Raw genomic sequence first — 13,002 nt, 5'->3', positions numbered from 1 at the left:
CTAACCTTGAACCACACAGAGAGAAAATGTTTGGGTTTTTTTTAATTCTCTTTTCAGGAGAGAGTCTCAATTTAGTGTTCTCCTGCTTTAACACCTCTCTTAATACTTGAAAATCTCTGGGGCACCTGGGTGGCTCACTCGGTTGGGCATCCTCCTCTGGTTCAGCTCATGATCTCGTGGTCCTTGAGTTCGAGCCCCACGTCAGACTCTGTGATGACGGCTCAGAGCCAGGAGCCTGCTTCGGATTCTGTCTCCCTCTCTCTCTGCCCCTCCCCCACTAGCACGCACATGCGCTCGCTCGTGCTCTCTCTCTCTCTCAAAAATAAACGTTAAAAAAAATCTTTTTTTAATTTAATTAAAATAAAAACAAAAGACTTGAAAATCTCCAATATTAGCAGAGAACAAGCCTTAGGCTTAGAGCTTCCATCAGATAAAAGAATTTAATAACTAGAAATTAACAGCATCATTTATCATCAGGGCAAGTCATATTGGTTTTCTTGGGGAGGGGGGTCTTATTACATGACCTAAAACTGTATAATAATACAAAATAAATCTAGTTAGTTAAGACTTTTTTTTAAGTTTATTTATTTTGAGAGAGAGAGCGTGCACATGTGTGTGAGTCACAGCAAAGAGCCCCACATGGAGCTTAATCTCATGAACCGTGAGATTATGACCAGAGCTGAAATCAAGTCAGACTCTTAACTGACTGAGCCACCCAGGCACCCCAAGACGTTTTTAATTAGAAATTTTTACCTTTGTTTTCTTCTGTGGAAAAAAAATATATATAGTATACTTCGGAAGCAATTTTCCCAGAGCAGTTTTTGCCTTTAGTGGAGTTCTAGATCTGAGCGTTACGGAAAAGTGCCTTTCGATTTTAAAATCCTGGACGTCAGGCCCCAGGTGGCCATTAGAGCCTCTGCAACAGGACCTGGTGAGCCTGTCATTTTCTCTCAGCACAGTCTACTCGTGTGCCTTGGCGGCTTAGTTAGAACCTCTTTTTAAAATATTTTTTATCATGAGGTGCCAGGGTCGCTCAGGCGGTTGAGCGTCCGACTTCGGTTCAGGTTGTGATCTCACCGTCCGTGGGTTCGAGCCCCGCGTCGGGCTCTGTGCTGACTGCTCAGAGCCTGGAGCCTGCTTTGGATTCTGTGTCTCACTCTCTCTGCCCCTCCCCTGCTCATGCTCACTCTCGCTCTCGCTCTCTCTCTCAAAACTAAATTAACATTAAAAAAATAAACAAAATTAAATATTTTTATCTTTAATTATGGGAAAATACACATACAACTTACTATCTTAACCATTTTTAAGGGTGCAGTTCAGTGGTATTAACCACATTCACATTGTTGTGTAACCGTCCCCACCTTCCATCTCCAGAACCCTTCCATCTTGTAGAATCAAAGCTCGATCTGCATTGAACAGCAACTCCCCACTCCTCCCTGCTCTCAGCCCCTGGCGACCACCCTTCTATTTTCTGTCTCTGCGAATGTGACTCCTCGTATAAGTGGAATCATACGATACTTGTCTTTTTGCGATTGGCTTGTTTCACTTAGCATACTGTCCTCAAGGGTCATTTCCATGTGGTGGTAGGTGTCAGATTCCCTTCCTTCTTAAGGCTAATAGTCCGTAATCCGTTCCACGTACATATGACATTTTTTGTATCTACTCATCTGTCAATGGACGCTTGGTTGCTTCCATGTTCTGGCTGTTGCAAAATAATGCAGCTGAAAAAATTAAAAACAGAACTACCCTATGACCCAGTAGTTGCACTACTAGGTATTTATCCAAAGGACACGAAAATGCTGATTCAGAGGGGCACGTGCACCCCAATGTTTATAGCAGCAGTATCGACAATAGCCAAAGTCAATGTCCATTGACTGGTGAATGGATAAAGAAGACGTGGTTTGTATATATATAATGGAGTGTATGTGTATACACACACACACACACACACACACACACACACACACACACAGTGGAATATTACTCAGCTATCAAAAAGAATGAAATCTTGCCATTTGCAACTATGTAGGCGGAACTAGAATGTATTATGCTAAGCTAAGTAAGTCAGAGAAAGACAAATACCGTATGATTTCACTCCTATGTGGAATTTAAGAAACAAAACATAGGGGAAGGGAAGGAAAAATAAGATAAAAGCAGAAAGGGAGGCAAACTGAAAGCCACTGTTAAATACAGAGAACAAACTGAGGGTTTCTGGAAGGGAGCTAGGTGGGGAGATGGGCTAAACGGGTGAAGGGCATTGAGGAGGGCGCTTGCTGGGATGAGCACTGGGTGTTATATGTAAGTGATGAATCGCTACATTCTACTCCTGAAACCATTATTACACTATATGTTAACTAACGTGGATTTTAATTTAAAAGTATATATATACTATGTATTTTTAAATGATAAAAGAAATATCAACTTCAAAAAAAGAATGCTAAAGGCACAATTCAACTGTAAAAAAAAATGTGTGTGTGTGTGTGTGTGTGTGTGTGTAGTGATTCCATTCTGTATTTAAATGAATTCATTTAAGTAAAAATAGAAGTGTGAGTTGATTTTTTTCAAGATTACCTAACAGTGATTCCCAGATTTGGTCCTAACCGTTAATGGTAGTTCTGGAGTATTCGAGAAATTCTGGTCCAGGGTAGTGCATGTCAAGAGACGATTCATGAACAAACGATCCAGCCAGTGGCCAGATGAGCATCCTGTGATAGAAGTTTTAAAGCCAGGTTTCATGTAACAGCATCTTTTTCCTGTAGATTTTGCACGAAAGGAATCTGTAACCCAGAAGCGTCTAAAATGTTTGTCCCGCCCATCGACTCTGTTTCCACGTCAGAGGCATTAAATCCCATCGGGGAAATGTTTTAGCCACTTGCTTCCCACCTGGGGAGCCTGAAGGTCAACGAGCTGAGGGTGATCCAGGTGGAGACCGCACAGAAATGTGGCCTCCAGCTCCCTGTTTTAACTTGAAAAGCATTATTTTTTCCCAACGGTCAGGTTTCTGCTCTGATGATGCCGCATAACAAACGCTCAGTGGCTCGCAGTGTGGATTTCTCACTCATGGGTCTGGGGCGTCTGCTGTGGCCCCACTAAGCTTGCCTCCGGGTTCCGCTCTGTTCCATATGCGCCCTCACTGTGGGACCAGCGGCCATCAGGGGTACGTTCGTCTCATGACCGATGGCAGACGTGAAGGGGGCCAAGCCACACTACCCACACGCATTTCCCGTGGCAGGTCCCGAGCATTCGGGTGTTGGTCAGAGCAAGTCACGTGGCCGACCCAGTATCAGCGGGGTGGAGAATGGGCTCCACCTGCTGTAGGGAGAGGCACTGCACGGTGGTAACGTCATTCTGTTAACTCACAGTTGTGATTCACAGCTCTGCACCCGGCCTCTGCTCCCACAGAGGAGAAAGCAGGCACAGAGGGATTAACGGTCTGCCGCAGAGCTGAGTCCTACCTAGAGCAGGATAAGAGAGCGGCTCGGAGCTCAAGCAACCGGGGCAGGCAGCCTGGGTTCAAATCCCGGACTCTGTGCTTGCTAGCTGGGTGTCCCAGGCAAGTGACTTGACCTCTCTGTGCCTCAGCTTCTCTGTCTGTAAAAAACTGAATGATCAAAATACCTCTCAGCATAGGACAAAGGGGAATCGTGCGTGCACAACATCCAGCAGTTCCCCGCGGAGCACAAGTGCTCAAACATAACAGTTTTATTATTATTATTATTATTGTTATCGCTACTACTGGCACTACTCCTCCAGTCCTTTTCAAGGCACTTCACGGGCCTCAGTTTCTTTATCTCTAAAACGGGAATTCCATTGATTGCAATTTCATAAGGATTGCCATCGTAGTAAATGAATAATGTTAAGTCAGTGGTTCCCAAACGGAGCGGGGGGGGGGGGGGGGGGCGGGGGGGGAAGCAGTTTGCCTCCCAGGAGATATTTGGCAACATCTGGAGACATTTTTCGTTTTCCAACGGGAGGAGGTGCTACCGGGGAAGCTGCTGCACATCACAGCGATCGGGGCAGCACCCCCAGCACAGAGTTACCCAGCCCCACGTGCCAGCACCGCCGAGGCTGGGAAATCCTGCTGTAGGAAGCACTCAGCAGAGTGCTTGGGATACAGACAATCCAGTGAGTGCGGCTACTTTTAGTCATGCTGTTCTCCTTACTCTTCTGCACTTGCTCACACATCAGGATGAGCTAAGATCCGAGTCCAGCTGCGGCTGCCCACGCAGCTGGGCGGAAGGAAACTACAAAGAGGTGGTCCTCACCGGGTAGCAAGGAAAACACGGGCAGGGGAGTCGCCCTGAGGCCCAAGTCTGTCGCCGCGGCCGCAAGCACTTCCTTAGCGATTACGAGTCGCCACAGTGCTGGGTCCCCAGCGTCTTCTCTCTCTTTCCCTCTTGTGCGTGCAGGGAAGGAGAGCTGTTTCGAGAGGATAATGCAGAGATTCGGCAGAAAAGCCGTCTACATCGTGATCGGTGACGGCGTCGAAGAGGAGCAGGGGGCAAAAAAGGTACCTCGTCCGCCTCTCGGCCGCAGGGCCCTTTACCCAGATTTCCTCCACTTCCCAGGCAAAGGCTGGGTCCCCTCCTTCCCAGGCTCTTAGCTCCCAGGCCCCCTCCCGTTTGCAATCGCAGAAGCATCCTGAGTAATTTCCTTCTGCAAATCCCCCTCGGTGCCTTTGGCTGCCGCCCCTGGTAGCCCTGGATTTTTTCTGGGACAACTGCTCGGGAGCCCGGAGACGCTCTGTCAGGGCAGGCTGGTGGGGGGCTGGTGCACGTGTGTGCGCTTTACTTCATACTCACTGATCATATGTTCCAGGAACCCTTCCCAGTTAATAAAGACAGCATTAAGCTAATGAAAAAGAAAATCCTGCATTTGTGATCTCGGGCCCGTGAGGAGAGGGGCAGGGGGCTCTGGTGGCCGCAGCCCTGCTGTTGGAAAAGAAACAGCTGCCAAAGCCCTGGGTCTGGACCTGTCAACAGCATCCCAGAGAGCCTGCCGCCCCCCACCCAGAGGCCTGGGAAGTGGATCGTTAATGTCACAGAGCTTAATTGGGAGGACCTGGTTTCCCCCTTCCCTCCCCAGCGACGGATTCCAGGGAAATGCAGAAACGTTCGGGGTCTTAGTGGACAAAGCCTGAAAAGAGAGGGAGGGCCCCTGGGGTCCCAGGAAAGGGGGCCGGGGGCGGAGCTAGAAGCCCCCCCACCCCCACCCCCACCTGCAAGGTTCCTCCCCTTCCCAGCCCCTCCGGACTCCACCTTTAGGCCTCAGGCTTCAGCCGCACTTGTGAGGGAAGAATTCCCTGATCAGCTACCTCTCTGGTCCGTCCAGCAACTACCTCCGCGCCCCGTCCATATTCGTTGCTCGGGGCCTGTGTGAGGGGTGGCTTGGAGGCGGACCCTCCAGCTAGTGCGCAAGCTCCATTAGCTGGGCCTCCGCCACCGTGTGCCCGCAGCTGTCACGGTTGCCGGGGAGCCTGCGGTGAGCGGAAGGGGCAGGCTCTCACCCCTCCCTCAGCTCACAGCCTGGGGGCAGGCATGTGTGTGAGGCGGGTGGCCAGAGCTTTGGAGAAGACTAAAGCAGGGACTGCGAAGGGACCAAGGGACCGTGGGGGCGGGACAGGTCGCAAGTGTGGTCAAGGTAGGCCTCGTGCTGGGGGTGACAGGAGAGCAAAGACAAGAGGAGGAGAGCTAGTGAGCCAAGTAGATCTCAGAGGGAAGGCAGCCCTGAGCCAAACCGACTGAGCCACCCAGGCGCCCCCTGAGCTCTCCTTTTTAAAGCAGATTTCTTTAACTTTAAAAATGGATTGATTTAGGGGTGCCCGGGTGGCTCAGTCAGTTGGGCATCCGACTTGATTCCAGCTCAGGTCATGATCTCACATGGGATGGAGTCCCACGGCGCGCTGTGCGCTGACAGTGCAGAGCCCGCTTGGCATTCTGTCTCTCTTCCTCTCTCTGCCCCTCCTCTGCTCCCATGCCCTCCCCCACCCCCGATAAATAAATTTTTAAAAAATGAATTCATTTAGAGAGAAAAATGTTAAGTAACTAATCAATCGTGATAGAGGTGATACACAAGAAATGACCAAAGCAGTAGCATGGATCACATGAATTACCACGCGTGAGTGCTGTTCCAGAAACGCTGTGCCAGGTCAAGAGCATGGTCTGTGTGATGAGACGATCCACTGTCAGTGTCTCTAGCGCCCTCTCTCCAAGCTCAGACCTGAGAAGTCTGCCCTAAGCATGTGACCGTGATCAAAATAAAGTTTTGCTTCTATCACAGTTGGACTGGAGAACCAGCTTAGGCCTGTGGTCCCTGGCACCCCTTGCCTGCCATCCGGCCGTCACCCAGAGGACGACAGGGCCCTCCGTGGAGGTCCTGACACTTTCCCGCCTTCTCACAATCAGAGAGGGTTTGTTAGGACAGAGTAAGCAGTAAAGGTTCTGAAATGAGCCCTTTCTCTCTAGAAATGAAATGCTAATGGACGATATAACCATAGTGTCCAAAAGGCCAAGGTCCGATGTCATCGGACAGAAATAAAGGGCAAGTTATTATGTGCTCACTTTACCGTGTGCTTCGGTATGTAAATGTTCGGGCACACAATCCCAATGCTTGTGCCCATAAGTGCCGTGGCTGTGGGTGCGACCCGGCAAACGCAGAGGGACACAGGGGTGCAGTCTCGACCGCTCACCAACCAGGTCGGGTGCTGCTGTCCTCACGCGCTTTCTCCAAACTGCTGAGCAACTAACTCATGGAAAGATTCCGAATAGAACAAAATACAGGTTTCCCTTGATGTACCCATTGCAGTTCTGGAAATTCAGGTTTGGGGGCGCCTGGGTGGCGCAGTCGGTTAAGCGTCCGACTTCAGCCAGGTCACGATCTCGCGGTCCGGGAGTTCGAGCCCCGCGTGGGCTCTGGGCTGATGGCTCAGAGCCTGGAGCCTGTTTCCAGTTCTGTGTCTCCCTCTCTCTCTGCCCCTCCCCCGTTCATGCTCTGCCTCTCTCTGTCCCAAAAATAGATAAACGTTGAAAAAAAAAAAAAGAAAGAAATTCAGGTTTGCTTGAGAGCACGCGCAAGCTACTCTGTGTTTATATGTGACCTGCAAAACGTGGGGTCCAGTGATTACGTACGGGTTTCTCCTTGCTTGAATATCTGATAGCACATTCGAAAATCTCCAAAGTCAGGTCCAAGGTGTGTGAAAGGGGGTCGGACACGTGCGCCCCCTCCCCCGCCCCCGCAGTGCCCCCAGACCATTAGGGGGGTCAAAATTCACACCTCCGGAAACTTCCGCACTGACCCCTAGAGGGCAGGCTTTTCCTCCTTTGAGAACAGCTCGTCTGGGCTCACCTTCCTGGGCTGGGCCAGGCACCTCCCTGGCCTCACCCTCCCGCCAGCCCTGCTCCCACAGAAAGATTGTGACGGGGAGTGCATAGTCTACCCTAAATCCTAGCTCTGCCGTTTTCGGCTGTGTGGCCTTCGGCAGATGACGCCCCCTCTCTGAGCTGCCTTTCCTTATCTGGAACAGCTGCTGGGAATCTGCACCCAGGGCTGAGCAGAGGAACCATGCATAGTGAGTTCTCACCAGCCCGAAGCTCTGTTATTATTCTGCACACGGCAGTGGGGTGGGGGAGGAAAGATAACACAACCTTTAGAAATTCAGGAGAGCTTCTCTCTCCGGGGGAGCCAGGGGAGAGAGAGAAAATACGAATGCTCATTTGCACATAATTGTGAAAACTCACCCAAATCTCTCGAATGCTCATTTGCACATAATTGTGAAAACTCACCCAAATCTCTCGTTTGCTTGCTCCGAGCCCATGGGAGAAGCACTTTGCTGCGACCTGCGGAGGAGGAGGGGGTGGGGGGTCCCCAGCAGGGACTGGGCGGGAGCATCTCAGCAGGGCCGGTGCCTGGAGCGGGGCTGGGGTGGCCGGAGACGCCCGGCAGCAGGGTACACAGTAGAGAGGCCGCTCCCTCGGTCCCGTAAAAACATCCACAGGCTTCCGGGACCCGGGCTCCTTCCGTGTTGTTGCTCTGCCATTTCCGGTGCTGCTCTTGCCACCGCCCACGTCCACACTGCGGCGACCGGGAGGATGCCTCTTCCCCCGAAGGGCGCGGGCGGTCCCGGGGGACCCCACGCTGCTCGCGTCCCATTGGCCAGATCTGAATCACGTGATCCCACCTGGCTCCGGAGCCCGCTGGGAGATGCAGCGTTTGTTTTCAGCCACCCAGTCCCCTCGCTAAGAAAAAAGGAGGCCGCTTCTGCGAGAGAAGGGGGGGAACGGATGATGGAGGCCGCTGGCAGTCTCCGTCGCCACGGGCCTGTGGCAGGGCTGTGACCGGCACCTCGGGGCGCCTGGCCTAACCCCGTGCCCTTAACCACTCCTCCTGATTACTGACCTCATCGTTTAACTTAATCCTCAACCCTCCCTGCAAAGTGGGTATCGTTTGCTTCAGTTTACAGAGGACGTATCTGAGACCCAGAGAGGTTAATGAACGCACCTAAGGTCACACAGCTGTACACGCCAGCGGATGTGTGTTTTGCTCCAGATGCCAAGCGGGAAGGGGGTGGGCCTAGGAGTTTCGAGCACTCCCCACCCCCCAGCTGGTCACACAAGAGTGAGAGGGCACACACACCGCTGTATACTGAGCTCCCCCCGAAAACCTCCGCCAGTGTCTAAAGCAGCAGCCCCAGCCCATTAGCGAGCAGCGCTGTGCACCAGCCACTCTCCCGGCCTGATGGATGGGAGTCATTAGCCCAGGCTGCCGGACACCCCAGCAGCGTGAAATACGGCAACCGGACAAGGGGCTGTGACTGTTCGGGCTGACAGGGTTGTTAATATCTCCATTTTAGTGGGTCATTTGTCTCCACCTCTCCACGAGTGATAAATCCACCTGCGTTCTAGGGCTGGGATCGAGGTGGCCGAGACGTTCTCTTCCCCCTTTGCTCATTTTGTCCCAGAAAAATGAATTACACTGTTTAAGGGGAGACAGGATTGGCCGGGCAGGAACCAAAATCCATCTTTGCAGAGAAGGGAAGGTTTGGCTGAGGTGAGGAGGGGGTCGGGGAGCTGGGGCAACAGGAAGGCATTAAAGAAATGGCATCTGCTGCCCGTGATGGGTGGTGTTCTGCTTCCTTTGAGCGAAAGAAAAAAGGATGTGTTCACTGAGGACTTAGAGAAACTCACCTTGCCACTTCCCCCCTCCCTCCTCTTCACTCCTTCTGTGTGTGTTTCTTGAGCACCTACTATGTGCCAGGAGCCACGCAATGCAGTAGTGGACGTGACATTCCAAGCCCCAACTCACCTCAGGGCCTTTGCACTGGCTTTGTCTTCTGCCTTGACTACCCAAACACACAGGTTTGCACATCCTTGCCTGCTTAAGTGTCACTCCTTAGAGAGGCCTTTCTTGACCCAGCTATCAGAATAGATGTCCTCCCCCAGCTGCTCTCTGCCCTGCCTCCCTGCTCTATCTCCATCACAGTGCTCACAAGACAAAACCATCTTGGTCATTTCGTGCCTCTGGATTTCTTATCTGTGGCTCCAGCGAGAACCCTGTGTGTGCGTGCGCCACCCCTGCAGGAGGCTCCAGGGAGGGCACAGCAGTGGACAGAGACCCCGCCTTCGGGATGCTCTCCCTGTCTCAAGATCCTTCACTTAATCACATCTGCAAAGTCCCTTTTGCCGTGTGAGGTCACATATTCACGGGTTCTGGGGATTGGGACCTGGATGGACATCTTTGGGGGGCTATTATTCCACCTGCCACAGTCGAGAAAGGTAAAGATCAACAATGATATAAAGAATTCACAGAGTGATACGTGCAGAGTCCCCAGAGGCAGGGAAGGATTTGATGGGTTCCAGGACCCAACAGGATGCCTGTATAGTTTCTAGCCTGTGGATGTAGAATCTCAGAGGGCAGGACTCCGTGCATCCAGATGTTCATCAAGCACCATCTGTTCTCTTTGTAAATAATTTAAGGCCAATGGCTGTCTGGAAGACACTCAGAATCTCTTAGCTGCAGGTAGCAGAAAGCCCATGTAATGACGAGTTAAACACTTGCTCATCTAACAACCTTAGAAATAGATGCCCCAGCTTGTTTTTCGCCAAGCATCCCTATCATCTTGCTCTGCCTTTCTAACCATCTTTGGCTTTTTTCGTTTCTGATTTGTTGCCTCGTGATCTCAAAATGGCTGCCACAGCTCCAGACATCACATGCCAACGTGACACCATCCAAATAGGATGGGAAAGTAAGGAGGAAAGTCTCTTCTCCGGTGCCGCTCTCTAATCCTGGAGGAAAACCTTTCCCAGAAGCCCCTCGCCCCTTCCTCCTGGGCTTTCAGTGGGTCACAAGTCAGGAGGGATACAGGACACATAACTGGCAAACAAGGCCTGGCATTGCCACAGCTTGCTTAGAAATCATAACTCATCCCCTAGGCCTGGGCACAGTGCTGCCAAATTCGGGGTCCCGGAAGCAAGAAAGGAGAGGGGGCGTTGGGCAGGCAACAACTTTAGCCAATGATTAAATTGTCCAGCGATAAAAACGTACCCGGCCTTCTCCTCCGAGCCTGACATAACATCTCTGTGGCTCAGTCTCCTCATCTGTAACACAAGACAGGGTGCCTCTCTCAGAGATCAGTGACCTGGTTCAAGGAGGTGATGCGTGTGACACGTTCAGCACGGTGCCTGGCACGGGACAGATGTTAATGATTCTGTGATGACGGTGATTATGGTGCTAATTAGTTCTGGCTTGCCGGTGATTGAACTTGGGTTAAATCCATTTTTTTTCTTTCTCCTCCCCCACTTGCGAAAGGTGCTTGTGTTTTTGCCTCCAGGTTTTTTGTTGGCTTGGGCGGCTTCAGGGAGCAGTAAACACAGAGCCCTAGCCCAGGGTCTGACTCCGCAACGGTAGATTTAAGAGACTATTATTTGATTTTGTTTTAACAAAATCTTCATTTTGGAGATTTAACAAAATCTCTTCATTTTGGAGAGACCCAGAGAGAGTGCGAGCAGGGGAGGGGCAGAGAGAGAGAGAGAGACAGAATCCAAAGCAGGCTCCAGGCTCTGAGCTGTCGGCACAGAGCCCGACGCGGGGCTCGAACCCATGAACCGTGAGATCATGACCTGCACCGACGTTGGACGCTTAACTGAGCCCCCCGGGTGCCCCTAAGAGACTATTATTTAAAACCCTGGGTATCACAGGCGGTCTCGCTGGGACCCGCTCGTTCAGTTTAGATGGAGAATAGCTCATGTCAGGGAGGGGTGAAAGTCGCAGGAGCACCCGGTGGAGACTCTGATCGTGAAGTAGCAGGATCAAGGCCAGTGTTCTAAGAAGGACGGCTTTGTCACTGCGTGACTTCTTTCCGGGTCAGCGCACCACCGAAGGCCACGCCGGTCCCGGGGGAGGGCAGAGCATCAGATAGTGTCCCAGGCAGCACGGGCCTCGAGGGGAACAGAGACCGTGGCCGGACCGGTGGACCCTGGCCAGACAGGGGGTCTGCCTCCTGGCTCGGGAAACACCCACGGGCCACGCTGACACGGGTGGACTTCTCGTCGGGCTCCAGCTGTGGGCACAGGGAGGGGGTGGCCGGCGGGAGGCGCCGGGCAGGGCCATAACCCAGCGGCTGGCGTCCTGTGTTCCTTCTGTTCCAGCACAACATGCCCTTCTGGCGGATATCCTGCCACGCCGACCTGGAGGCGCTGCGGCACGCCCTGGAGCTGGAGTATCTATAGCAGGACCCCCGGCCTCGCCACCTGCCACCCCGGGTGCCTCCCACCCACCCGGGGCCCTCGCCTCCCCCGCCTCCTCGCCAGATGCCGGACCCCGGGCGCGGGCCCCGCGGCCGAGGGGACGTGCCTGGCGACCGTCTCAGAAGCCGTCCTCGCAGTCCACGTGGGTCCTGAGACGCAGAGCGCCCGGCAGGGGCTTGGGGATATTTAACTTTGGAGGAAAGGGCTGGCTGGGAGTCTGGGCTTCTCCACAAGACTCAACGGAACAAAAGCGACTTATTGCTGATTTGGGGGCGGGCTGGCGGTGAGGAGGGGGACGGGCTTGGGTTCTACTTTTCCTTTTTAATTTATGGACTGATCTCACTACTCCGGTATTACGCTCTCGTGCCTGTGTTGTCGGTTTTCTTAGTCGTTGGCTGGGCTTGGTTTTCTAAACTGGCATGCGGAGCCGTGCAGCTCTAACTGAAGCGCTCTCGTTGAACAATTGGTGAGGGAGGCGATTCGGGGCTGATGGGAAGACGGTTGCTTATCTTTGTTTCTAAGGACCTAACCTGACGTCATGTGGACAGTGCACGTGCCTTATGCTGCCATCTTGTTTTCTAGGGGGAGGGGACCCTGGGGAGGCGGCGGTACTTTGTGACGGATAAAAGGCATTAAATAAACCCACGTTTACATTTTGAAGTGGGGTAGGGTGTCGCTACTTTATGACCACTCTTCTTAAGGCCTCCATTACGTCTGTTTTAATAGGCTTTAGTAGACTTCGAGCCATCCCCACAGGAAGATGTTTGGGTGACACAGATAGACCTGCCCCTTAATCCTGACATTAACCACCTAGGTGGTCAACTACTTTTCTGCTGTTGTGACTAAATGTCCAAGGCTGGGTCTGAGGGAAACTGGGAGGCCACAGTCTGTAAGGTAAGTGTGTTAGCCTGAATTCTAGAGGACTCAGGGCTCCCAGTGGCCAAGGACAGCATCTTCCTCATTCGGTATACTCAGTGCCCATAAGAGCCTGACACAGGTACAGCATTTATTGAAAGTTGAATGATGGATGGATAGATGGATGGATGGATGGATGGACGGGTGGATAGATGGATGGATAGACAGATGGATGGTCAGATGGGGGATGGATGGATGGATGGTAGACGAATGGATGGATGGATAGATGGATGGATGGACAGATGGTCAGATGGGGGATGGATGGATGGATGGATGGATTGACGGATGGTAGATGGATGGATAGACAGATGGATGGTCAGATGGGGGATGGGTGGTAGATGGATGG

The 13,002-nt window shown here is 52.3% G+C and overlaps 1 protein-coding gene across 2 annotated transcripts in view; it reads left to right on the top strand.

The window, feature by feature from the left end:
- Positions 1-12,401, top strand: part of EYA2 (EYA transcriptional coactivator and phosphatase 2) — a 266,192-nt gene extending 253,791 nt beyond the window's left edge. For both annotated transcript variants that reach the window (XM_043553792.1, XM_043553793.1), the window contains 2 exons: positions 4,410-4,510; positions 11,643-12,401. In XM_043553792.1, coding sequence (XP_043409727.1) covers positions 4,410-4,510; positions 11,643-11,723 — 182 coding nt within the window. In that variant the 3' untranslated portion in view covers positions 11,724-12,401. The remainder of the gene's footprint in view (positions 1-4,409; positions 4,511-11,642) is intronic.
- The last annotated feature ends 601 nt before the right edge of the window (positions 12,402-13,002 follow it).

This window comes from Prionailurus bengalensis, chromosome A3 (assembly GCF_016509475.1).
Source record: "Prionailurus bengalensis isolate Pbe53 chromosome A3, Fcat_Pben_1.1_paternal_pri, whole genome shotgun sequence".
NCBI lineage: Eukaryota > Metazoa > Chordata > Mammalia > Carnivora > Felidae > Prionailurus > Prionailurus bengalensis.
Note: the sequence above shows the minus strand (reverse complement) of the source record. Positions and strands in the feature narration are given on the sequence as shown.